Source organism: Mustelus asterias, unplaced genomic scaffold, assembly GCF_964213995.1.
Source record: "Mustelus asterias unplaced genomic scaffold, sMusAst1.hap1.1 HAP1_SCAFFOLD_2713, whole genome shotgun sequence".
NCBI classification, from domain to species: domain Eukaryota; kingdom Metazoa; phylum Chordata; class Chondrichthyes; order Carcharhiniformes; family Triakidae; genus Mustelus; species Mustelus asterias.
In genome coordinates, this window is record NW_027592658.1 from 23,497 (window position 1) to 48,403 (window position 24,907).

At 49.4% G+C, this 24,907-nt stretch overlaps 1 protein-coding gene across 2 annotated transcripts; it reads right to left on the bottom strand.

Moving 5' to 3' along the window:
- Positions 1–463: 463 nt before the first annotated feature.
- LOC144489954 (RLA class II histocompatibility antigen, DP alpha-1 chain-like) lies at positions 464–24,868 on the bottom strand. 2 transcript variants are annotated; one of them, XM_078207785.1, is made up of 4 exons: positions 24,685–24,868; positions 14,371–14,622; positions 3,057–3,221; positions 464–1,306 (listed from the first exon to the last, which is right to left on the bottom strand). In XM_078207785.1, the coding sequence occupies exons 1-4, from the start codon at positions 24,794–24,796 to the stop codon at positions 1,113–1,115; spliced, it is 723 nt and encodes a 240-aa protein (XP_078063911.1). In that variant the 5' UTR covers positions 24,797–24,868; the 3' UTR covers positions 464–1,112. The 2 variants fall into 2 exon arrangements, with proteins under 2 accessions (XP_078063911.1, XP_078063910.1); XM_078207784.1 differs by having other exon boundaries at positions 2,940–3,221.
- Positions 24,869–24,907: the final 39 nt, after the last annotated feature.

Here is a 24,907-nt window from a genome sequence, read left to right on the forward strand (position 1 = left end):
CCTTCTGAATGTAATTAACTCTCAACTGCCCTCCAAGGGTAACTAGGGATGGGCAATAAATGCTGGCCCAGCCAGCGACGCCCGTGTCCCACAAATGATTTTTAAAACATTCTTCTAAACTCCAATAGGTACAGACCCCAACCCTGCTCAAACCTTTTCCCTGGAAGACCAAAACCCCCTTCACCCCAGAACCCTGCGCAGTGAACCTTCTCTGAACTCCAATGCACGTTTATTTTGAAATGAAGAGACCAAACCCTACACTTACTCCAAGCGCAGTCTCATCAATGCCCTGTCTATTTTGTTCAGAACACATCTGACAGATTATTCCAAATCGGGGAACTTGAAACAACTGCCCTCAAATTCTATTCCGCAATTTGATACAATGTGGGAAAAGATTTAAAATCCATTTTGTGATGATTTTACATAAAATAATGTTGATTAAACAATGAACAGACCCAAACGATAACCAACAATAAAGTTTATTTATTAGTATCACAAGTACATTAACACAGCAATGAAGTTACAGTGAAAATCCCCTAGTCGCCACACTCTGGTGCCTGTTCAGGTTACACTGAGGGAGAATTTAGCACGGCCAATGCACCCTAACCAGCACGTCTTTCAGACTGTGGGAGGAAACTGGAGCACCCGGGGGAAACCCACGCAGACACGGGGAGAACGTGCAGACTCCACACAGACGATGACCCAAGCCGGGAATCGAACCGGGGTCCCTGGCGCTGTGAGGCAGCAGTGCTAACCACTGTGCCACCCCCAGCAAACTAGCCCCCAGAGAAATGGAGGCTACGTTGTGGACTGATGGGGAGCGGGGGAGCAGCACGGGATGTCGAGGTGAGGAAGCAGGCTTGGGAATGGAAAACCTGCAGAGCCTGACAAACCTTGTGTCCAATATTCCCGGAGAAAGATGGACAGTGAGAGAGAGAGAGAGAGAGTGGGAGAGGCTCAGAGCACCAACCATCACTGCAGAAAGGTCTGGACCAATCCATGTAACATGGAAGCTTTGGAGAGAGTGTAAAGAAGGTTCACCAGGATGTTGCCTGGTCTCCAGGGTGTCGGCCATGAGGAGAAGGTTGGATAACTTTACTCTTATGCGTTCCTCATGCGGAACTCGATGATCTGAGGCTGGATCTCATTTGGAGCAGGGACAGGTTCCGGCTCAGCACCTTGGGCCAGACGCAGGAACTGATGCCAAGCACTGTGCCCAGTGCTCCCACTGCCACGCCCCCGACTAATACACCAAGCTGGCTGGAATCCAGAATGCTTTCCTCCCAGGAATCTGGCATCTCCGGCTCTGTCAAAGGAGCACAAGGTTATTGGAGACACAACCAGAAATCAGTCCCGTTCTAATCCACCCGGCGCCCACAGCATTTCTCATGCGGTTTTGCTGTCACGGTGAGAAGTCTCACAACACCAGCTTAAAGTCCAACAGCTGTATCTGGTAGCAAAAACCACAAGCTTTCAGAGCCCTGCTCCTTCGTCAGGTGAGTCACTCACCTGATGAAGGGGCAGCAAGATCCCTATAACCTCCTCCAGCCCCTAAACCCCTTCCTATCTCTGTAACCTCCTCCAGCCCCTAAACCCCTTCCTATCTCTGTAACCTCCTCCAGCCCCTACACCCCTTCTTATCTCTGTAACCTCCTCCAGCCCCTACACCCCTTCTTATCTCTGTAACCTCCTCCAGCCCCTAAACCCCTTCCTATCCCTATAACCTCCTCCAGCCCCTAAACCCCTTCCTATCTCTGTAACCTCCTCCAGCCCCTACACCCCTCCCTATCTCTGTAACCTCCTCCAGCCCCTACACCCCTTCCTATCCCTATAACCTCCTCCAGCCCCTAAACCCCTTCCTATCTCTGTAACCTCCTCCAGCCCCTACACCCCTCCCTATCTCTTTAACCTCATACAGTTCCTACACCCCTCCCTATCTCTGTAATCTCCTACAGTCCCTACAACCCTCCCTCTCTCTGTAACCTCCTACAGCCCCTACAACCCTCCCTTTCTCTGTAACCTCCTCCAACCCCTACACCCCTTCCTATCTCAGTAACCTCCTCCAGCCCCTACACCCCTTCCTATCTCTGTAACCTCCTCCAGCCCCTACACCCCTTCCTATCTCTGTAACCTCCTCCAGCCCCTACACCCCTCCCTATCTCTTTAACCTCATACAGTTCCTACACCCCTCCCTATCTCTGTAATCTCCTACAGTCCCTACAACCCTCCCCCTCTCTGTAACCTCCTACAGCCCCTACAACCCTCCCTTTCTCTGTAACCTCCTCCAACCCCTACACCCCTTCCTATCTCTGTAACCTCCTCCAGCCCCTACACCCCTTCCTATCTCTGTAACCTCCTCCAGCCCCTACACCCCTTCCTATCTCTGTAACCTCCTCCAGCCCCTACACCCCTCCCTATCTCTTTAACCTCATACAGTTCCTACACCCCTCCCTATCTCTTTAACCTCATACAGTCCCTACAACCCTCCCTCTCTCTGTAACCTCCTCCAACCCCTACACCTCTCCCTAATACTGTAATTGAGTGTCTTTAAGACAGAGATAGATAGGTTCTTGATTAATAAGGGGATCGGGGTTGTGGGGAAAAGGGAGGAGAATGGGGATGAGAAACGCATCAGCCATGATGCAATAGCAGAGTAGACTCAATGGGCCGAATGGTCTAACTCTGCTCCTATGTCTTATGGTCTTTTGGGCAACCCTGTCTGTGCCTCTCATCATTTTATCGACTTCTATCAGGTCTCTGTCAGCCTCCGCTGCTCCAGAGAAAACAACCCTAGTTTGTCCAGCCTCTCCTTATAGTCCATACCCTCCAATCCAGGCAGCATCCTGGAAAACCTCTCCTGCACCCTCTCCGAATCCTTCCCGAATGACGCCATGGGACCCTTGCACAATGTAACGGATAAACATTACGGTCTCTCTTACCCCAGTACGCCACCTTCACCTCCTTACTGACGGTGTGCAGGACTCGGCAGGAGTACGTGTCCCCAGCTTCAGGTCGGATATGCGCACGGCGGACAAATTCAAAGCGCCAATTCTCACCATGCCAGAACCTGGAGGAGTTTGCGTCAGTGTGGAGGGGCGCTCCATTGACCTGTAGAGTGATGGCGATTGTCGGAGGGAAGACCCCACTCACCAGACAGCTCAGAATGTTTGCCTCGCCGTAGGTGACCTCTTTCTCTGGGAACAGGAGAAGGTCGGCCATTTCTGAAATGTGATGTTTCACAATGAACTGGTGACTCACATCGTGTTGCATTTTCCACCCTGGAGCTGCCTCACCACAGATAAGGTCATAAAAAATAGGAACAGGAGGAGGCCATTCAGCCCTTTGAGCCCCAGTCCATCATTCAATAAGATCATGGCTGATCTAACGCTGACTAATCCCAACGTTCCTGCCTTAGCTCCGTAACCCGTAATTCCCTGACTGATCCCAGGGCTGAAATGTCTAATACTGGGGGGGGCACACACTTAAGGTGAGAGGGGGGAAGTTCAGAGGAGATGTGAGGGGTAAGTTTTTTACACAGAGGGTGGTGGGTGTCTGGAACGCGCTGCCTGGGGTGGGGGTGGAGGCAGGTACGATCGGGGCGATTAACGGGCTTTTAGATAAGCCCAGGAATATGCCAGAAACAGAGGGATATGGAGCAAGGGCAGGGAACAGGGATTAGTTTAATTTGGCCTCATGTTCAGCACAGCATGGTGGGCCGAGGGGCCTGTCTCTGTGCTGCACTGTTCCATGTCCCATGAAAATGTTCAAGGTCTCAGCCCCCACAGATTCCCGGGATAAAGAATTCCAAAGATTCATCACTCCCTAGGTGAAGAAATTCCTCCTCAAATCCATCTTATTCTGTGTTTCTATCCTCTGCTCCCACACTCTCCCATGAGTGGAAACATCCTCTTCGCATTTACCCTGTCTAATCTCCTGAGAATCTTATACGCTTGGAGTCATAGAGGTTTACAGCATAGAAACAGGCCCTTCGGCCCAACTTGTCCATGCCGCCCACTTTTTGCCATTAAGCTAATCCCACTTGCCTGCGTTTGGTCCATATCCCTCTATACCCATCTTACCCATGTAACTGTCTAAATGCTTTTTAAAAGACAAAATTGTACCCACCTCTACTACTACCTCTGGCAGCTCGTTCCAGACACTCACCACCCTCTGTGTGAAAAAATTGCCCCTCTGGACACTTTTGTATCTCTCCCCTCTCACCTTAAACCTCTGCCCTCTAGTTTTAGACTCCCCTATCTTTGGGAAAAGATATTGACTATCTAGCTGATCTGTGCCCCTCATTATTTTATAGACCTCTATAAGGTCACCCCTCAGCCTCCTACGCTCCAGGGAAAAGGGTCCCAGTCTCTCTAACCTCTCCCTATAAGTCAATCCATCAAGTCCCGGTAGCATCCTGGTAAATCTTTTCTGCACTCTTTCTAGTTGAATAATATCCTTTCTATAATAGGGTGACCAGAACTGTACACAGTTTCAATCATGTCACCTCTCATTCTCCTCAAGCCCAAGGAGTACAAACTCCAACCTATATAAGAACTAGGAACAGTAGGAGGCCATTCAGCCCCTCGAGCCTGCTCCACCATTCAATATGATCCTGGCTGATCTCATCTCAGCCTCAGCTTCACCTTCCTGCCCGTTTCCCCGGAACTCTTCATCTCGCTACTGAATAAACACCAATCGACTTTCTCCTTGAATGTGTTTAGTGTTCCAGCATCCACTGCACTCTGGGCCAGAGAATTCCACAGATTCACCACCCTCTGAGTGAAGTCCTCATTCCTGTTTTCAATCTTAGCCGAAAACTATGGCCAACAAGGGGAAACATCCGTTCTGCGTCTGTCAAACCCCTTTCGCACCTTATATTCCCCGATTAGATCTCCCCTTCTAAACTCCAGCCAGTACGGACCTAAACTGCTCAATCTCTCTTTAAAAGATAATGCTTCATCCCTGAAACCAATCTCGTTCAATCTTTTCTCAAAAGGCACTCCCTGCAAATCTGGCTTCGCCAGATTGATTCCGGGAATGAAAGGGTTGACATATAGAACATAGAACATAGAAAAGCTGCAGCACAAACAGGCCCTTCGGCCCACAAGTTGTGCCGAACATGTCCCTACCTACTAGGCTTACCTATAACCCTCTATCTTACTAACTTCCATGAACTTATCCAAAAGTCTCTTCAAAGACCCTATCGAATCCGCCTCCACCACCACTACCGGCAGCCGATTCCACGCACCCACCACCCTCTGTGTGAAAAACTTACCCCTAACATCTCCTCTGTACCTTCTCCCAGCACCCTAAACCTGTGACCTCTCATAGCAACCATTTCAGCCCTGGGTAAAAGCCTCTGAGAATCCACTCTATCAATACCCCTCAACATCTTGTACACCTCTATCAGGTCACCTCTCATCCTTCGCCTCTCCAAGGAGAAAAGACCTAGCTCTCTCAACCTATCCTCATAAGCATGCCACCTAATCCAGGCAACATCCTTGTAAATCTCCTCTGCACCCTTTCTATGGCTTCCACATCCTTTCTGTAATGAGGCGACCAGAACTGGGCACAGTACTCCAGGTGGGGTCTGACCAGAGTCCTATACAGCTGCAGCATTATCTCCCGATTTCTAAACTCAATTCCTCTATTGAGGAAGGCCAGTATTCCATACACCTTCTTAACCACAGCCTCGACCTGCGACGCTGCTTTGAATGTCCTATGAGCCCGGACCCCAAGATCCTTCTGATAGAACCATAGAAAATTACAGCACAGAAACAGGCCTTTTGGCCCTTCTTGTCTGTGCCGAACCATTTTTTGCCTAGTCCCACTGACCTGCACTTGGACCATATCCCTCCACACCCCTCTCATCCATGAACCCATCCAAGTTTTTCTTAAATGTTAAAAGTGACCCCGCATTTACCACTTTATCCGGCAGCTCATTCCACACTCCCACCACTCTCTGCGTGAAGAAGCCCCCCCTAATATTCCCTTTAAACTTTTCTCCTTTCACCCTTAACCCATGCCCTCTGGTTTTTTTCTCCCCTAGCCTCAGTGGAAAAAGCCTGCTTGCATTCACTCTTTCTATACCCATCAAAATCTTATACACCTCTATCAAATCTCCCCTCATTCTTCTACGCTCCAGGGAATGAAGTCCCAACCTCTTCATTCTCTCTCTGTAACTCAGCTTCTCAAGTCCCGGCAACATCCTTGTGAACCTTCTCTGCACTCTTTCAACCTTATTTACATCCTTCCTGTAACTAGGTGACCAAAACTGTACACAATACTCTAAATTCGGCCTCACCAATGCCTTATATAACCTTACCATAACACTCCAACTTTTATACTCGATACTCCGATTTATAAAGGCCAATGTACCAAAGGCACTCTTTACGACCCTATCCACCTGTGACGTCACTTTTAGGGAATTCTGTACCTGTATTCCCAGATCCCTCTGTTCAACTGCACTCTCCAGAGTCCTACCATTTACCCTGTATGTTCTACTTTGGTTTGTCCTTCCAATGTGCAATATCTCACACTTGTCTGCGTGAAATTCCATTTGCCATTTTTGAGCCCATTTTTCTAGTTGGTCCAAATCCCTCTGCAAGCTTTGAAAACCTTCCTCACTGTCCACTACACCTCCAATCTTTGTATCATCAGCAAACTTGCTGATCCAATTTACCACATTATCATCCAGATCATTGATATAGATGACAAACAACAATGGACCCAGCACCGATCCCTGCAGCACACCACTAGTCACAGGCCTCCACTCAGAGAAGCAATCCTCCACAACCACTCTCTGGCTTCTTCCATTGAAAGAGTAAGAAATTTAACAACACCAGGTTAAAGTCCAACAGGTTTATTTGGTAGCAAAAGCCACACAGGCTTTCGGAGCTCTAAGCCCCTTCTTCAGGTGAGTTCTTCCATTGAGCCAGTGTCTAATCCAATTTACTACCTCCCAATGTATACCCAGCGACTGAACCTTCCTAACTAACCTCCCATGAGGGACCTTGTCAAAGGCCTTGCTGAAATCCAGGTAGACAACATCCACCGCCTTCCCTTCCTCCACTTTCCTGGTAACCTCCTCGAAAAACTCTAATAGATTGGTCAAACATGACCTACCACGCACAAAGCCATGTTGACTCTCCCTAATAAGTCCCTGTCTATCCAAATATTTGTAGATCCTATCCCTTATCACACCTTCCAATAACTTGCCCACCACCGACGTCAAACTTACTGGCCTATAATTTCCCGGATTTCTTTTCATCTTCCACACTGCCAAGCGTCTTACCCTTAATAGAACATAGAACATAGAACATTACAGCGCAGTACAGGCCCTTCGGCCCTTGATGTTGCACCGACCAGTGAAACCAATCTAAAGCCCCTCTAACCTACACTATTCCAATATCATCCATATGTTTATCCAATAACCATTTGAATGCTCTTAATGTTGACGAGTCCACTACTGCTGCAGGCAGGGCATTCCATGCCCTTACTACTCTCTGAGTAAAGAACCTACCTCTAACATCTGTCCGATATCTATCACCCCTCATTTAAAGCTATGTTCCCTCGTGCTAGCCATCACCATCCGAGGAAAAAGGCTCTCACTATCCACCCTATCTAATCCTCTGATCATCTTGTATGCCTCTATTAAGTCACCTCTTAACCTTCTTCTCTCTAACGAAAACAACCTCAAGTCCCTCAGCCTTTCCTCATATGATTTTCCCACCATACCAGGCAACATCCTGGTAAATCTCCTCTGCACCCTTTCCAACACTTCCACATCTTTCCTATAATGCGGCGACCAGAACTGTACGCAATACTCCAAGTGCGGCTGCACCAGAGTTTTGTACAGTTGCAACATGACCTCCTGGCTCCGAAACTCAATCCCTCTACCAATAAAAGCTAACACACCGTACGCCTTCTTAACAACCCTATCAACCTGGGTGCCAACTTTCAGGGATCTATGCACATGGACACCCAGATCCCTCTGTTCATCCACACTACCAAGTATCTTACCATTAGCCCAGTACTCTGTATTCCTGTTACTCCTTCCAAAGTGAATCACTTTGCACTTTTCCGCATTAAACTCCATTTTCCACCTCTCAGCCCAGCTCTGCAGCTTATCTATGTCCCTCTGTAACCTGCCACTTCCCTCCGCACTGTCTACAACTCCACCGACTTTAGTGTCATCCGCAAATTTACTAACACATCCTTCTACGCCCTCATCCAGGTCATTAATAAAAATGACAAACAGCAGTGGCCCTAAAACAGATCCTTGCGGTACACCACTAGTAACTGAACTCCAGGATGAATATTTCCCATCAACCACCACCCTCTGTTTTCTTCCAGCTAGCCAATTCCTGATCCAAACCACTAAATCACCCTCAATCCCATGTGTCCGTATTTTCTGCAAAAGCTTACCATGGGGAACCTTATCAAACGCTTTGCTGAAATCCATATACACCACATCAACCGCTTTACCCTCATCCACCTCTTTGGTCACCTTCTCAAAGAACTCAATAAGGTTTGTGAGGCACGACCTACCCTTCACAAAACCGTGCTGACTATCCCTAATCAAATTATTCCTTTCTAGGTGATTATAAATCCTATCTCTTATAATCCTTTCCAATACTTTGCCCACAACAGAAGTAAGGCTCACCGGTCTATAATTACCAGGGTTGTCCCTACTCCCCTTCTTGAACAAGGGAACAACATTTGCTATCCTCCAGTCTTCTGGCACTGTTCCAGTAGACAATGACGACCCAAAGATCAAAGTCAAAGGCTCTGCAATCTCTTCTCTAGCCTCCCAGAGAATCCTAGGATAAATCCCATCCGGCCCAGGGGACTTATCTATTTTTACCCTTTCCAGAATTGCTAACACCTCCTCCTTATGAACATCAATCCCATCCAGTTCAACAGCCTGCATCTCAGTACTCCCCTCGGCAACACTGTCCCTCTCCAGTGTGAATACCGACGAAAAATACTCATTTAGTGCCTCTCCTATCTCTTCAGACTCCACGCACAACTTCCCACTACTGTCCTTGACTGGCCCTAATCTTACCCTAGTCATTCTTTTACTCCTGACATACCTATAGAAAGCTTTAGGGTTTTCCTTGATCCTACTTGCCAAAGACTTCTCATGTCCCCTCCTGGCTCTTCTTAACTCTTTCTTTAAGTCCTTCCTGGCTAACCTGTAACTCTCAAGCTCCCTAACTGAGCCTTCACGTCTCATCTTAACATAAGTCTCCTTCTTCCTCTTCACAAGAGATTCAACCTCCTTAGTAAACCACAGTTCCCTCACACGTCTGCTTCCTCCCTGCCTGACAGGTACATATTTATCAAGGACGCGTAGCAGCTGTTCCTTGAACAAGTTCCACATTACAATTGTGCCCATCCCCTGCAGTTTCCTTCCCCAACCTATGCCAGCTAAATCTCGCCTAATCGCATCATAATTTCCTTTCCCCCAGCTATAACTCTTGCCCTTTGGTATATACCTATCCTTTTCCATTGCTAAAGTAAACGTAATTGAATTGTGGTCACTGTCACCAAAGTGCTCACCTACCTCCAAATCTAACACCTGGCCTGGTTCATTAACCAGTACCAAATCCAATGTGGCCTCGCCTCTTGTTGGTCTATCTACATACTGCGTCAGGAAGCCTCCCTGCACATATTGGACAAAAACTGACCCCTCTAAAATACTCGAACTATAGCTTTTCCAGTCAATATTTGTAAAGTTAAAGTCCCCCCAGAACAACTACCCTGTTACTTTTGCTGCTATCCAGAATCATCTTTGCAATCTTTTCCTCTACATCTCTGGAACTTTTCAGAGGTCTATAAAAAACTCCCAACAGGGTGACCTCTCCTTTCCTGTTTCTAACCTCAGCCCAAACTACCTCAGTAGACGAGTCCTCATCAAATGTCCTTTCTGCCACCGTAATACTGTCCTTGACTAACAATGCCACACCTCCCCCTCTTTTACCACCTTCCCTGCACTTACTGAAACATCTAAACCCTGGAACCTGCAACATCCATTCCTGTCCCTGCTCTATCCATGTCTCCGAGATGGCCACAACATCGAAATCCCAGGTACCAACCCATGCTGCAAGCTCACCCTCCTTATTCCGGATGCTCCTGGCGTTGAAGTATACACACTTCAAACCGCCTTCCTGCCTGCCAGTACACTCCTGCGACCCTGAAACCTCATCCATGACCTCACTACTCTCAACCTCCTGTACACCGGAGCTACAATTCAGGTACCCACCCCCCTGCTGAATTAGTTTAAACCCTCCCGAAGAGCATTAGCAAATTTCCCCCCCAAGATATTGGTACCCCTCTGGTTCAGGTGCAGACCATCCTTTTTGTAGAGGTCCCACCTACCCCAGAAAGAGCCTCAATTGTCCAGGTATCTGAATCCCTCCCTCCTGCACCATCCCTGTAACCACGTGTTCAACTGCTCTCTCTCCCTATTCCTCTCCTCGCTATCCCGTGGCACGGGTAACAAACCAGAGATAACAACTCTGTTTGTTCTCGCCCTAAGCTTCCACCCTAACTCCCTGAATTTCTGCCTTACATCCCCACCCCTTTTCCTACCTATGTCTTGAGTGCCGATGTGAACCACAACTTGGGGCTGGTCCCCCTCCCCCTTAAGGATTTCGAAAACACGATCCGAGACATCGCGGACTCTGGCTCCTGGGAGGCAACTCACCAACCGCGAGTCTCTCTCATTCCCGCAGAATCTCCTATCCGTCCCTTTAACTATGGAGTCCCCAATGACTAATCCTCTACTCCTCTCCCCCCTTCCCTTCTGAGCCACAAGGACAGACTCTGATCCAGTGACCTGTACCCATGGCTTACCCCTGCTAAGTCCCCCCCCCCCCCCCAACAGCATCCAAAAGTGTACTATCTCCAATTTCTACTACATTTCTTGTTTCTCCCCCCACTTGGACGGCTCCCTGTACCTTGGTGCTGTGGTCAGTTTGCTCATCCTCCCTTTCCCTCTCCTTCTGAGCTGCCGGGCCGGACTCTGCCCCGGGGGCACGGCCACTATTGCTTCCCCCAGGTCGGCTGCTCCCCCCAACAGTACTTAAACAGGAGTACTTATTGTTAAGGGGCACAGCCACCGGGGTACTCTCTAGTACCTGACCTTTCCCCTTCCCCTTCCTAACCGTGACCCACTTGTCTGCCTCCCGTGGCCCCGGTGTGACCACCTGCCTGTAACTCCTCTCTATCACCTCTTATATTATATTCTTCCATCCTATTCGACCTGCCAAAATGAGCCACCACACACTTATCTGGGTTGAAGTCCATCTGCCACTTCTCCGCCCAGTCTTGCATTCTATCTATGTCTCGTTGCAACTGCTGACATCCCTCTACACTATCCACAACCCCACCAACCTTTGTGTCATCAGCAAACTTGCCAACCCATCCTTACACTTCCTCATCCAGGTCATTTATAAAAATATGAGTGGAGATTAAACAGTTTGGGCTGATACTCGCTGGAGTTTAGAAAGATGAGTGGGGATCTGATCGAGGTGTATAAGATACTGAAAGGGATTGGATAAAGTAAATGTTTCCTCTTGTGGGGTAATCTGGAACAAGAGGTCACAGGTATAGGTTGAGAGGCAGTAGATTCAATACTGAGAGGAGGAGGAACTACTTCTCGCAGAGGGTGGTGAATTTGTGGAACTCGCTGCCCCATCGCGCGGTGGAATCTGAATCATTGAACGGTTTCAGGAAGGAGGTAGAAGTATATCTCATAAAAAAGGGATTCGGGGATTTGGGGAACAGGTGGGGAGGTGGGTTTGAGACCAGGGAGAGATCAGCCATGATCTGATTGAAAAGCGGAGCAGGCTCGAAGGACTGAATTTGCCGACTTCTGTCCTAATTCCGATGTTCCTGATGTCCTAGTAAACCTGGCAGCATGTTAGGAGAGAAAAGAGCTGACGTTCCGAGTCCAGATGACCCTTTGTCAAAGCTTTGACATCTGGACTCGAAACGTCAGCTCTTTTCTCTCCTTACAGATGCTGCCAGACCCGCTGAGGTTTTCCAGCATTTCCTCTTTTGGTTGCAGATTTCAGCATCCGCAGTAATTTGCTTTTATCCGAGTAAACCTCCTCTGTGCTGCCTCCAATGATAAAATATCTTCCCTTATATAAAGGGACCACATCGGTACACAGTATTGTAAATGTAGCCTCACTAATATCTTGTACAGATGCAGCAAGACCTCTTCACTTTAATACTCCTAAAATCCAGCTTTCCATTGGCCTTCCCTATTACTTTCTGCACCTGTGTGCTAGCATTCTGACGTTCATGAACAAGGAGTGCCCCGAGTCCTTTGTGCTACAGCTTTCTGCCTCTCTCCATTTAAATAATCCTTCCCAATCTCTCTCCCAAACAAACAGTCTCACATTCCCACATTGAATTCCATTTGCCAGTTTCCTGCCTATCAGACGGCGATGGAATGATTGGGACCATGCAGGTGAGAAGTCCCCAATTAAACCATGGCAAGGTGAGGCGATAGGCTAGTAGTATTATTGCTAGACTATTAATCCAGAAACTCAGCTATTGTTCCGGGGACCCGGGTTCGAATCCCGCCACGGCAGATGGTGGAATTTAATTTTAATTTTAAAAAATCTGGAATGAAGAATCTACTGATGACCCATTGTGGATTGTCAGAAAAACCCATCTGGTTCCTTCAGGGAAGGAAATCTGCCGTCCTTACCCGGTCTGGCCTACATGTGACTCCAGAGCCACAGCAATGTGGTTGACTCTCAACTGCCCTCCAAGGGGCAACTAGGGATTAGCAATAAATGCTGGGCCCAGCCAGCGATGCCCGTGTCCCACAAAGAGTAAAAAAAATCTCGATGAAGACACATCAAAGTCATCAAAGACTTTGCCTCCGACTTATACAACATCTTTTCCCGAAGGTCGGGGAGTCTAAAACTAGAGGGCATAGGTTTAAGGTGAGAGGGGAGAGATACAAAAGTGTCCACAGGGGCAATGTTTTCACACAGAGGGTGGTGAGTGTCTGGAACAAGCTGCCAGAGGCAGTAGTAGAGGCGGATATCTTTTAAAAAGCATTCAGACAGTTACATGGGTACGATGGGTATAGAGGGACATGGGCCAAATGTTGGCAATTGGGACTAGCTTAGTGGTTAAAAGTGGGCAGCATGGACAAGTTGGGCCGAAGGGCCTGTTTCCATGCTGTAAACCCCTGACTCTAAAACATCCACATTCTGGAACTGTTCACTGTTAGACAGGCAAACGTGGTCACTCAAATTCCCAGATGGTGGTCAGGATAATGTCACCAGAAGGGTAATCCAGAGGCTCAGCGTAATGGGACATGAGTTCAAATTTGGGTCAGCACGGTGGCACAGTGGTTAATGCTGCTGCCTCATAGCGCCAGGGACCCGGGTTCAATTCCCGGCTTGGGTCACTGTCTGTGCGGAGTTCGCACGTTCTACCTGTGTCTGCGTGGGTTTCCTCCGGGTGCTCTGGTTTCCTCCCACAGTCCAAAGATTTGCAGGTTAGGTGGATTGGCCGTGCTAAATTGTCTCTTAGTGTCCAAAGATGTGTAGGTTAGGTGGATTGGCCATGGTAAATGGTGTGGGGGTTATGCCAGGGTGATGGGGGGGTGTCTGGGTGATAAGATCTGTCAGAGTCAGTGCAGACTGAATGGAATAAGTGGCCTCCTTCTGCACTGTATGGATTCTATGGTTCTCTTGATCTCTCTCCATCTCTTGCCCTGTCTCTCCCTACCTATTTCTCTGTCTATCTCTCTCTCTGTCTCTCTCTCTCTCCCTACCTCTCTCCCCCTCGCTTTCTCTGTTTCTGTCTCTCTCTGTCTCTCTCTCTGCCTCTCTCTCTCTGTCTATCTCTCTCTCTCTGTCTCTCTCTCTCTCTCTCTCTCTCCCTCTCTCTCTCTGCCTCTCTCTCCCCCTCTCTCTCTCTGTTTCTGTCTCTCTGTCTCTCTCTCTCTGTCTCTCACTCTCTTTGTCTGTCTCTCTCTCTCTATCTCTCTGTCTCTGTCTCTTTCTCTGTCTCTCTCTCTTTCTCTGTCTCTCTCTCTGTCTCTGTCTCTCTCTGTCTCTCTCTCTCTGTCTCTCTCTCTCTCTCTCTGTTTCTGTCTTTCTCTCTCTCTCTCTCTCTGGGTGCCCCCCAACACCACCCGCCCCCACTGCCCCCCTCCCCCGCCAACCTTGTGCCCCCGGGATGTACAAGTGTTGGGGATGTCCGCCTGCCACCTGGGCAGACACAGGCAGTGAGCATGGGACTGGCACAGCAGCCCTCGGGCACGGCATGTCTGGGCATGACGGAGAGGGAATGCTGCCACTGGGGGCCACAGCCCTGGTCTCCCCGACTCACCGTTCGGGGGGTTTGAGAAGTTGGTGGCCACGGCAGCTAAGGCCATCGTCCGGCGGAGTGAGGCGATGGTCCTGTTGCGATCCCATGCCAGTTCGACAAGAACCCCACGGTATTCATCCAGGCCCTCCTCCAACAAATGGATGCTGGTGTCATAATAAATAAAGATGCGGCCGTCAGCCGTGACTTCACACATCATCTCCAGGGGGCTGGGATCGTCCGTGACGTAACAAGCAACCAGAACTCTCCATGTGTCTGAAAGGCAAAGAGAAATACTCTTCAGATTCAACACTAATTGCGAGCAGGTGGATTTTTATCCATTTGTGGGACATGGGCGTCGCTGGCTGGCCAGCATTTATTGCCCATCCCTAGTTGCCCTTGAGAAGGTGGTGATGAGCTGCCTTCTTGAATCGCTGCAGTCCATGTGCTGTGGGTTGACCCACAATGCCGTTAGGGAGGGAATTCCAGGATTTTGACCCTGCGACTGTGAAGGAACGCCGATATATTTCCAAGTCGGGATGGTGAGTGGCTTGGAGGGGAACTTGCAGGTGGTGGTGTTCCCAGGTATCTGCTGCCCTTGTCCTTCCAGATGGAAGTGGCCGCGGGTTTGGAAGGTGCTGTCTAAGGATCTTTGGTGAATTGCTGCAGTGCATCTTGTAGATAGTACACACTGCTGCTACTGAGCGTCAGTGGTGGAGGGATTGAATGTTTGTAGATGTGGTGCCAATCAAGCGGGGCTGCTTTGTCCTGGATGGTGTTGAGCTTCTTGTGTTGTTGGAGCTGCACCCATCCAGGCAAGTGGGGAGTATTCCATCACACTCCTGACTTGTGCCTTGTAGATGGTGGACAGGCTTTGGGGAGTCAGGGGGTGAGTTACTTGCCGCAGTATTTCTAGCCTCTGACCTGCTCTTGTTGCCACTGTGTTTATGTGGTGAGTCCAGTTGAGTTTCTGGTCAATGGTAACCCCCAGGATGTTGACAGTGGGGGATTCAGTGATGGTGACACCATTGAATGTCAAGGGGCAGTGGTTAGAGTGTCTCTTATTGGTGATGGTCATTTCCTGGCATTTGTGTGGCACGAATGTTAGTTGCCACTTGTTGTAGGCCATTCAGCCCCTCAAGCCTGCTCCACCATTCAGTAAGATCATGGCTGTTCTAATTGTGGCCTCAAATCCATTTCCCCGTCCGTCTCTCATAACCATTGATTCCCGCCTCCCGCTCCTCCCCTTGTCGATTAGAAATTTGTCTAAACCGTAATATATTCAATAAGCCGCAGACCCCACTGGTGTCTGGGAGGGCGGGGGGCGGGGCGGGGCGGGGGGCGGGGGAATCACGCAGACTAATCGCTCTCTGAGCAAAGACATGCCTCTGTCTTCAATGAGACAGCTCCTTATTCCAAAACTGTGTCCACCCCAATTATAGAACCCCCCCATGAGGAAAAGAAAGATCCTCTCAACATCACAAGCCCCCCCTCAGAATCCAATGTGTTTTAATCAGATCACTTCTCATTTCTCTAAACTCTAATGGGTGCAGACTCTGATCTACTCCAACCTTTCCCCATGAGACAAAATCCCCCTTCATCCCAGCAATCAGCCCAGTGAACCTTCTCTGAGCTCCTTCCAACATAAACTTATCCCTCCTGTTAGGATCCTGGACTCGAATCCCAAATTACATTTGGACGCCAGGCCAGACCCCAATAATTATCCTAATTTGGGATGGATGCGGTAAAAGGATATTCCCGGTCAGGAATAATTCCACTGGCAAAATCAGGCTCTTCTACAGTGAAACAAACTTTATTTAATAACACAATTTAAATATAACAAAAAAATGCAGCGTAATTATTAACAGTTGAACAATATTTATAAATGAAATGAACCAATTTAACTTTTTAACTGATCATTATTTCCATTCCAATTGAGCAACCTTCCTCTAAAGACATCAATCCCACTTTAGAAACAGTTAGCAACCATAAATATACTTGCTAGAAAAAAAGACAAAAAAGTCCAGCACAGGGACAGGCCCTTCGGCCCTCCAAGCCTGTGCTGATCATGATGGCCGAACTAAACTGAAAGTAAATTTGCTGATGACACCAAGATTGGTGGAGTAGTGGATGAGGTGGAGGGCTGTTGTAGGCTGCAAAGAGACATAGATAGGATGCAAAGCTGGGCTGAAAAATGGCAAATGGAGTTTAACCCTGATAAATGTGAGGTGATTCATTTTGGTAGGACAAATTTAAATGTGGATTACAGGGTCAAAGGTAGGGTTCTGAAGACTGTGGAGGAACAGAGAGATCTTGGGGTTCATATCCACAGATCTCTAAAGGTTGCCACTCAAGTGGATAGAGCTGTGAAGAAGGCCTATAGTGTGTTAGCTTTTATTAACAGGGGGTTGGAGTTTAAGAGCCGTGCGGTTATGCTGCAACTGTACAGGACCTTGGTGAGACCACATTTGGAATATTGTGTGCAGTTCTGGTCACCTCACTATAAGAAGGATGTGGAAGCGCTGGAAAGAGTGCAGAGGAGATTTACCAGGATGCTGCCTGGTTTGGAGGGTAGGTCTTATGAGGAAAGGTTGAGGGAGCTAGGGCTGTTCTCTCTGGAGCGGAGGAGGCTGAGGGGAGACTTAATAGAGGTTTATAAAATGATGAAGGGGATAGATAGAGTGAACGTTCAAAGACTATTTCCTCGGGTGGATGGAGCTATTACAAGGGGGCATAACTATAGGGATCGTGGTGGGAGATACAGGAAGGATATCAGAGGTAGGTTCTTTACGCAGAGAGTGGTTGGGGTGTGGAATGGACTGCCTGCAGTGATAGTGGAGTCAGACACTTTAGGAACATTTAAGCGGTTATTGGATAGGCACATGGAGCACACCAGGATGATAGGGAGTGGGATAGCTTGATCTTGGTTTCAGATAAAGCTCGGCACAACATCGTGGGCCGAAGGGCCTGTTCTGTGCTGTACTGTTCTATGTAAACCCTTCTGCCCTCACTCAGTCCCTATCCCTCTATTCCCTCCCTATCCAGGGACCCATCCAGATGTCTCTTAAATGTTGTTAATGTTCCTGCTTCCACCACCTCCTCTGGCAGCGCGTTCCAGGCACCCACCACTCTCTGTGTGAAAAACTCCCCCCCGCACATCTCCCTTAAACTTTCCCCCTCTCACCCTGACCCTGTGCCCCCCTGTCATTGACACTTCTACCCTGGGGAAAAGCCTCTGACTCTCCACCCTGTCTGTGCCTCTCATCATTCTGTAGACCAGGTCTCCCCTCAGCCTCCGTCTTTCCAGTGAAAACAATCCTAGTTTATCCAACCTCTCCTCATAGCCGACACCCTCGAGACCAGGCAACATCCTGGTGAACCTGCTTCACACTCTCTCCAAAGCTTCCACATCCTCTGGTAGTGTGGTGACCAGAACTGCACGCAATACTCCAAATGCAGCCTAACCCAGGTTTAATATAGCTGCAACATGATTTCCCAACTCCTGTACTCAATGCCCCGGCTGATGAAGGTAAGCGCGCCGTATGCCTATGAATTGTGCTGACAGTCCTGAAGCTTTCAGAGAGATTTTGTGGAGAGAGAGAGAATTCTCAGGGACTGTCTGCACATGTTTCCAACTTCTGCAGAGGTGCCCTCCAGACTATAAATCTAGTTAAATGGAATGGCTTCTTTAACTCAAAGTTCTTAGAATCTTAGCGGTGGATGTGGTCTATATGGACTTCAGCAAGGCGTTCGATAAGGTCCCCCATGCAAGACTTCTTGAGAAAGTGAGAGGGCATGGGATCCAAGGGGCTGTTGCCTTGTGGATCCAGAACTGGCTTGCCTGCAGAAGGCAGAGAGTGGCTGTGGAGGGGTCTTTCTCTGCATGGCGGTCAGTGACCAGTGGAGTGCCCCAGGGATCTGTTCTGGGACCCTTGCTGTTTGTCATTTTCATAAATGACCTGGATGAGGAAGTGGAGGGATGGGTTGGTAAGTTTGCTGACGACACCAAGGTAGGTGGTGTTGTGGATAGTTTGGAGGGATGTCAGAAGTTGCAGCGAGACATAGATAGAATGCAAGACTGGGCGGAGAAGTGGCAGATGGACTTCAACCCGGATAAGTGTGTGGTGATCCATTTTGGCAGATCCAATGGGATGAAGCAGCAATATAATATGAAGGGTACCATTCTTAGCAGTGTAGAGGATCAGAAGGACCTTGGGGTCCGGGTCCATAGGACTCTTAAATCGGCCTCGCAGGTGGAGGATGCGGTCAAGAAGGCGTACGGCGTACTGGCCTTCATTAATCGAGGGATTGAGTTTAGGAGTCGGGAGATAATGCTGCAGCTTTATAGGACCCTGGTTAGACCCCACTTGGAGTACTGCGCGCAGTTCTGGTCACCTCATTACAGGAAAGATGTTGAAGCCATTGAAAGGGTGCAGAGGAGATTTACAAGGATGTTGCCTGGATTGGGGGGCATGCCTTATGAGGATAGGTTGAGGGAGCTTGGTCTCTTCTCCCTGGAGAGACGAAGGATGAGAGGTGACCTGATAGAGGTTTACAAGATGTTGAGAGGTCTGGATAGGGTAGACTCTCAGAGGCTATTTCCAAGGGCTGAAATGGTTGCTACGAGAGGACACAGGTTTAAGGTGCTGGGGGGTAGGTACAGAGGAGATGTCAGGGGTAAGTTTTTCACTCAGAGGGTGGTGGGTGAGTGGAATCGGCTGACGTCGGTGGTGGTGGAGGCAAACTCGTTGGGGTCTTTTAAGAGACTTCTGGATGAGTACATGGGATTTAATGGGATTGAGGGCTATAGATAGGCCTAGAGGTGGGGATGTGATCGGCGCAACCTGTGGGCCGAAGGGCCTGTTTGTGCTGTGGCTTTCTATGTTCTATGTTCTATGTTCTAATCTCACAGTGTAGAAATGGTCCTTCAGCCCATCGAGTCTGTACCCTCACGTGAGGAACACCTGACCTCCCACCTAACCCCATCTGCCAGCTCTTGGCCCAGAGCCCTGAATGTGATGATGAGCCAAGTGTTCATCCAGGTACTTTTTAAAGGATGTGAGGCCTCCCGCCTCCTCCACCCTCCCAGGCAGTGCATTCCAGACCCTCACCACCCTCTGGGTAAAAAGCTTTTCCTCAAATCCCCCCCAAACCTCCTGCCTCTCACCTTGAACCGATGTCCCCCTCGTGACTGACCCTTCAACTAAGGGGAACAGCTGTTCTTTATCCACTCTGTCCATGCCCCTCATAATCTTGTCCACCTCGATCAGGGCGCCCCTCAATCTTCTCTGCTTCAGAGAAAACAACCCAAGCCTATCCAACCTCTCTTCATAGCTGAAATGCTCCACCCCAGGCAGCATCCTGGGGAATCTCCTCTGCACCCCCTCCAGTGCAATCACATCCTTCCTATAATGTGGTGACCAGAACTGCACACAGTGCTCCAGCTGTGACCTCACCAAAGTTCTATCCATCTCCAACATGGCTTCCCTGCTTTTGTAATCTGTGCCTCGATTAATAAAGGCGAGTGTCCCAGATGCCTTTTTCACCATCCTACTGACATGTTCTTCCATCTTCAGAGATCCATGGACAAAGACGCCAAGGTCCTTTTTTTCCACAGAACTTCCCAGTGTCCTACCATTCATTGAGTTCTTCCTTGTCAAATTACTCCTTCCAAAGTGGATCACCTCACACTTTTCAGGGTTAAATTCCATCCGCCACTTATCCGCCCATTTGACCATTCCATCCATATCTTCCTGTAACCCAAGACACTCACTGTTAACCAACCGGCCAATCTTTGCGTCATCAGCAATCTTACTAATCCTACCCCCCACATAGTCATTGCTTCTCTCAGATTTCTCAGGGAGCAAACCTCCCTCTCCAGTTATTCAGCTTTCTCAACTCTCTTTATCTCTCATCGTTCTCGGGCCTGTTTAGCCGGTTTGCCGTGGCTCCATTGTTATAACCTTCTCAATCCTCAGCAGGACAGTGAGAGAGAGTGAGAGACCTTTCCCCCAGCTCCCTCACAGCCTCTTCCTCCTCCCCCACTCCAAAATAAAACACCTGCCTCACTCTCAGACACACAATGTGACAAATCCACGCTTCCTCTCTGATTTCTAAACTTGTGGCCGGGGGCAGCTCAACAGGAACTAAAGTCAACCCCTCAACAACCAAACATTTCCCACCATAAATACCGGAGAGAGAGAGAGACGGAGAGAGAGAGAGACAGAGAGAGAGAGGGAGAGATGGAGAGAGAGAGAGACAGAGACACAGAGAGAGAGAGAGAGAGAGAGTGGGAGAGAGACAGAGAGAGAGAGACAGAGAGAGAGACAGAGACACAGAGAGAGAGAGAGAGAGAGTGGGAGAGAGACAGAGAGAGAGAGACACAGACAGAGAGACAGACAGAGAGGGAGAGAGAGAGAGACAGAGAGAGACAGAGAGAGGGAGAGAGAGAGAGACAGAGAGAGAGATAGAGAGGAAAAGACAGAGACAGAGAGAGAGAGAGACAGAGAGAGAGACAAAGAGCGAGAGAGAGACAGAGACACAGAGACAGAGAGAGAGAGAGAGACAGAGAGAGCGACAGAGAAAGGGAGAAAGAGAGAGAGACAGAGAGAGACAGAGAGAGAGAGAGAGACAGAGAGAGAGATAGAGAGGAAAAGACAGAGACAGAGAGAGAGAGAGAGACAGAGAGAGAGACAAAGAGCGAGAGAGAGACAGAGACACAGAGAGAGAGAGACAGAGAGAGAGAGAGAGGAAAAGACAGACAGAAAGAGTGAGAGACAGAAAGAGACAGAGAGAGAGAGAGACAGAGAGAGAGACAGAGAGCGAGAGAGACAGAGAGACAGAGAGAGAGAGACAGAGAGATCGAGACACAAAGACAGAGAGAGAGAGAGAGACAGAGAGAGCGACGGAGAAAGAGAGAGAGAGACAGAGAGAGAGAGCGAGAGGGAGAGAGACAGAGAGAAAGAGAGGGAGAGTGAGAGAGAGGGAGAGAGAGAGAGAGAGAGCGACGGAGAAAGAGAGAGAGAGAGAGAGAGGGAGAGAGACAGAGAGAGAGAGAGGGAGAGAGAGAGGGAGAGACAGAGAGAGAGAGACAGAGAGAGAGAGAGAGAGACACAGAGAGAGAGAGACACAGAGAGAGAGACACAGAGAGAGAGAGACACAGAGAGAGAGAGAGAGACACACAGAGAGAGAGACACACAGACAGAGAGACAGACAGACAGAGAGGGAGAGAGACAGAGAGAGAGAGAGAGAGAGGGAGAGACAATGAGAGAGAGAGACAGAGAGAGAGAGAGACAGAGAGAGAGACACAGAGAGAGAGAGACAGAGAGAGAGAGAGAGACAGAGAGAGAGGTACACACAGAGAAGGGGAGAGACAGAGAGAGAGAGAGAGAGGAACAGGGACTGGAATTTCTCTGTTCAGGCCGGCAGCGTGCCGCTGCCCCGCAGGTTTCCCGCTGGCATGGGGAAATCAATGGGAATTCCCATTGACATCTGGGGGGAGGGGTGGGGGAGGAGTTACAAAGACCACCCCCCCTCCCCCCGTGGGAAACACGCGGCTGGGAGGCCCCAGAATCTCATCCATAATCCTTTCTTATTCATTCCTGAGTCATGGGCATCGCTGGCTGGGCCCAGCATTTATTGCCCATCCCCAGTTGCCCCTTGGAGGGCAGTTGAGAGTCACCCACATTGCTGTGGCTCTGGAGTCACATGTAGGCCAGACCGGGTAAGGACGGCAGATTTCCTTCCCTAAAGGAGCCAGACGGGTTTTTCCCGACAATCGACAACAGGTCATCAGTGGATTCTTAATTCCAGATATTTTTTATTGAATTCAAATTCCACCGTCTGCCGTGGTGGGATTCGAACCCGGGTCCCCGGAACATTAGCTGAGTTTCTGGATTAATAATCCAGGGACAATCCCACTAGGCCATCGCCTCCCCCTCATCTATCCATAGCTCCTCTCCAGGCACTGAAATATTACATTAAACCAGCCTAAAACTATATCTTCTAACATATCACCCAGCCAAATATAAATCCCTTAAAACTATCTTTGTGTTTCTTAACACTCCTTAAGGAAAGCAGACTGTTGACGATACTCCAGGTGACTCTCACCAATTCCCTGCCCAGTTGGAGCAAAACTTCTCTCCCCTAATCCCCCTCTGCGACAAAGGCCAACACTCCATTTGCCACCCTCATCACTCGCTAATTGTCCCTTGAGCTGGCAGTGGGTGAGCTGCCTTCTTGAACCCGCTGCAGTCCCTGCGTGATGTAGGTACATCCATGGTGCTGTTAGTGGTTGTTCCAGGATTTTGACCCAGTGACTGTGAAGGAACGGCGATATTTTTCCAAGTCAGGATAGTGAGTGGCTTGGAGGGGAACTTGCAGGTGGTGGTGTCCCCAGGTATCTGCTGCCCTTGTCCTTCTAGATGGAAGTGGCCGCGGGTTTGGAAGGTGCTGTCTAAGGATCTTTGGTGAATTGCTGCAGTGCATCTTGTAGATAGTACACACTGCTGCTACTGAGCATCAGTGGTGGAGGGATTGAATGTTTGTGGATGTGGTGCCAATCAAGCGGGGCTGCTTTGTCCTGGATGGTGTTGAGCTTCTTGTGTTGTTGGAGCTGCACCCATCCAGGCAAGTGGGGAGTATTCCATTACACTCCTGACTTGTGCCTTGTAGATGGTGGACAGGGTTTGGGGAGTCAGGGGGTGAGTTACTCGCCGCAGGATTCCCAGCCTCTGACCTGCTCTTGTAGCCTGTGTTTATGTGGTGAGCCCAGTTGAGTTTCTGGTCAATGGTAACCCCCGAGGCTGTTGACAGTGGGGGATTCAGTGATGGGAACACCATTGAATGTCAAAGGGAGATGGCTCGATTCTCTCTTGTGGGAGATGGCCGTCACTTGCCACTGATCAACCCATTCTGTGGAAGTGAGAAGAATTAGTGGAGACATCTTGAAACATATTAAATTCTGAAGGAATCTGACAGGGTGGAGCACAGAAGCTTCCCTTCCGAGCCACTCACCATCCCAACTTGGAAATATATCGGCCATTCCTTCACTGTGGCTGGTGCCAAAATCCTGGAAGTCCTTTCCGAACAGTGTTGTGAGTCTACCGACACCATGTGGGGACTGCAGCGGGTGCGAGATGGCAGCTCACCCACCGCCCTCTCAAGGGGCAGTTAGGGTTGGGCAATAAATGCAGGGCCCGGCCGGTGATGCCCGCTTCCTGGGAATGTATTTTTAAAAATGACGGAGATGTGAGATTTCTTGACATTCAGAGATCGAGATCAATCACAGCCACATTAAACAGAAGGTCGGGCTAGAATGAGGGGGCTGAATGGCCTGAAATGGTTCTGCACTCCCAATTCTGAGGAAATGGTCAAGAGCTTCATGTTTCTACGTGTCCAGATCACCAACGTCCTGTCCTGGTCCCCCCATGCCGACACTATAGTTAAGAAAGCCCCACCAACGCCTCGACTTTCTCAGAAGACTAAGGAAATTTGGCATGTCAGCTACGACTCTCACCAACTTTTACAGATGCCCCATAGAAAGCATTCTTTCTGGGTGTATCACAGCTTGGTCTGGGGCTCCTGCTCTGCCCAAGACCGCAAGGAACTACAAAGGGTTGTGAATGTAGCCCAATCCATCACACAAACCAGCCTCCCATCCATTGACTCTGTCTACACTTCCCACTGCCTCGGGGAAAAGCAGCAGCATAATTAAGGACCCCCACGCACCCCGGACATTCTCTCTTCCACCTTCTTCCATCGGGAAAAAGATACAAAGGTCTGAGGTCACGCACCAACCGACTCAAGAACAGCTTCTTCCCTGCTGCTGTCAGACTTTTGAATGGACCGACCTCACATTAAGTTGATCTTTCTCTACACCCTAGCTATGACTGTAACACTACATTCTGCTCTCTCCCGTTTCCTTCTCTATGAACGGTATGCTTTGTCTGTATAGCGCGCAGGAAACAATACTTTTCACTGTATGTTAATACATGTGACAATAAATCAAATCAAAAGTTTGGAAAGAATCCTGTCTGGAATTGGCTATTTGGGCTGGAGAGCAAAACAGAGAAAAATGTATTCATCGCCCCCCCCGCCCCAACCCCCGCCGCACCCCCCCCTCCCCAACCCCCGCAGTGCCCCGTACCCCGGGCCAAATCCTGGGATCTTGCTGTGCGGCGCAGTGTGCGTTTGAAGTTAGAAAGCAAGACATTCAACCCCATCCTCAAGCCGTCCCCCTCCCCCCCTCCCCCCTCTCCCCCTCCCCCCCCCTCCCCCCCTCCTCCCCTCCTCCCCCCCCTCCCTCCCCCGCCCCCTCCTCCTCCTCCCTTCACTCACCGGTTGCTGAGAGCGCTGTCCCGGGTGAGAGCAGCAGGAGGAGGAGGACGGGGAAGGAGTCTCGGCTCATCGCTGCTGCCTGGCTGCGACCGGCCCGGGGAGGAAACCTCATTCCTGTGGAGATCGGGGCTGAAAGTTGAAACCAGAAGCCGGAAGCAGTGATTAAAGAAGGTGGTGTTTACTGCCGAGTGTTTAAAGCTCCAGCACCGGACTCCAAGTGCAC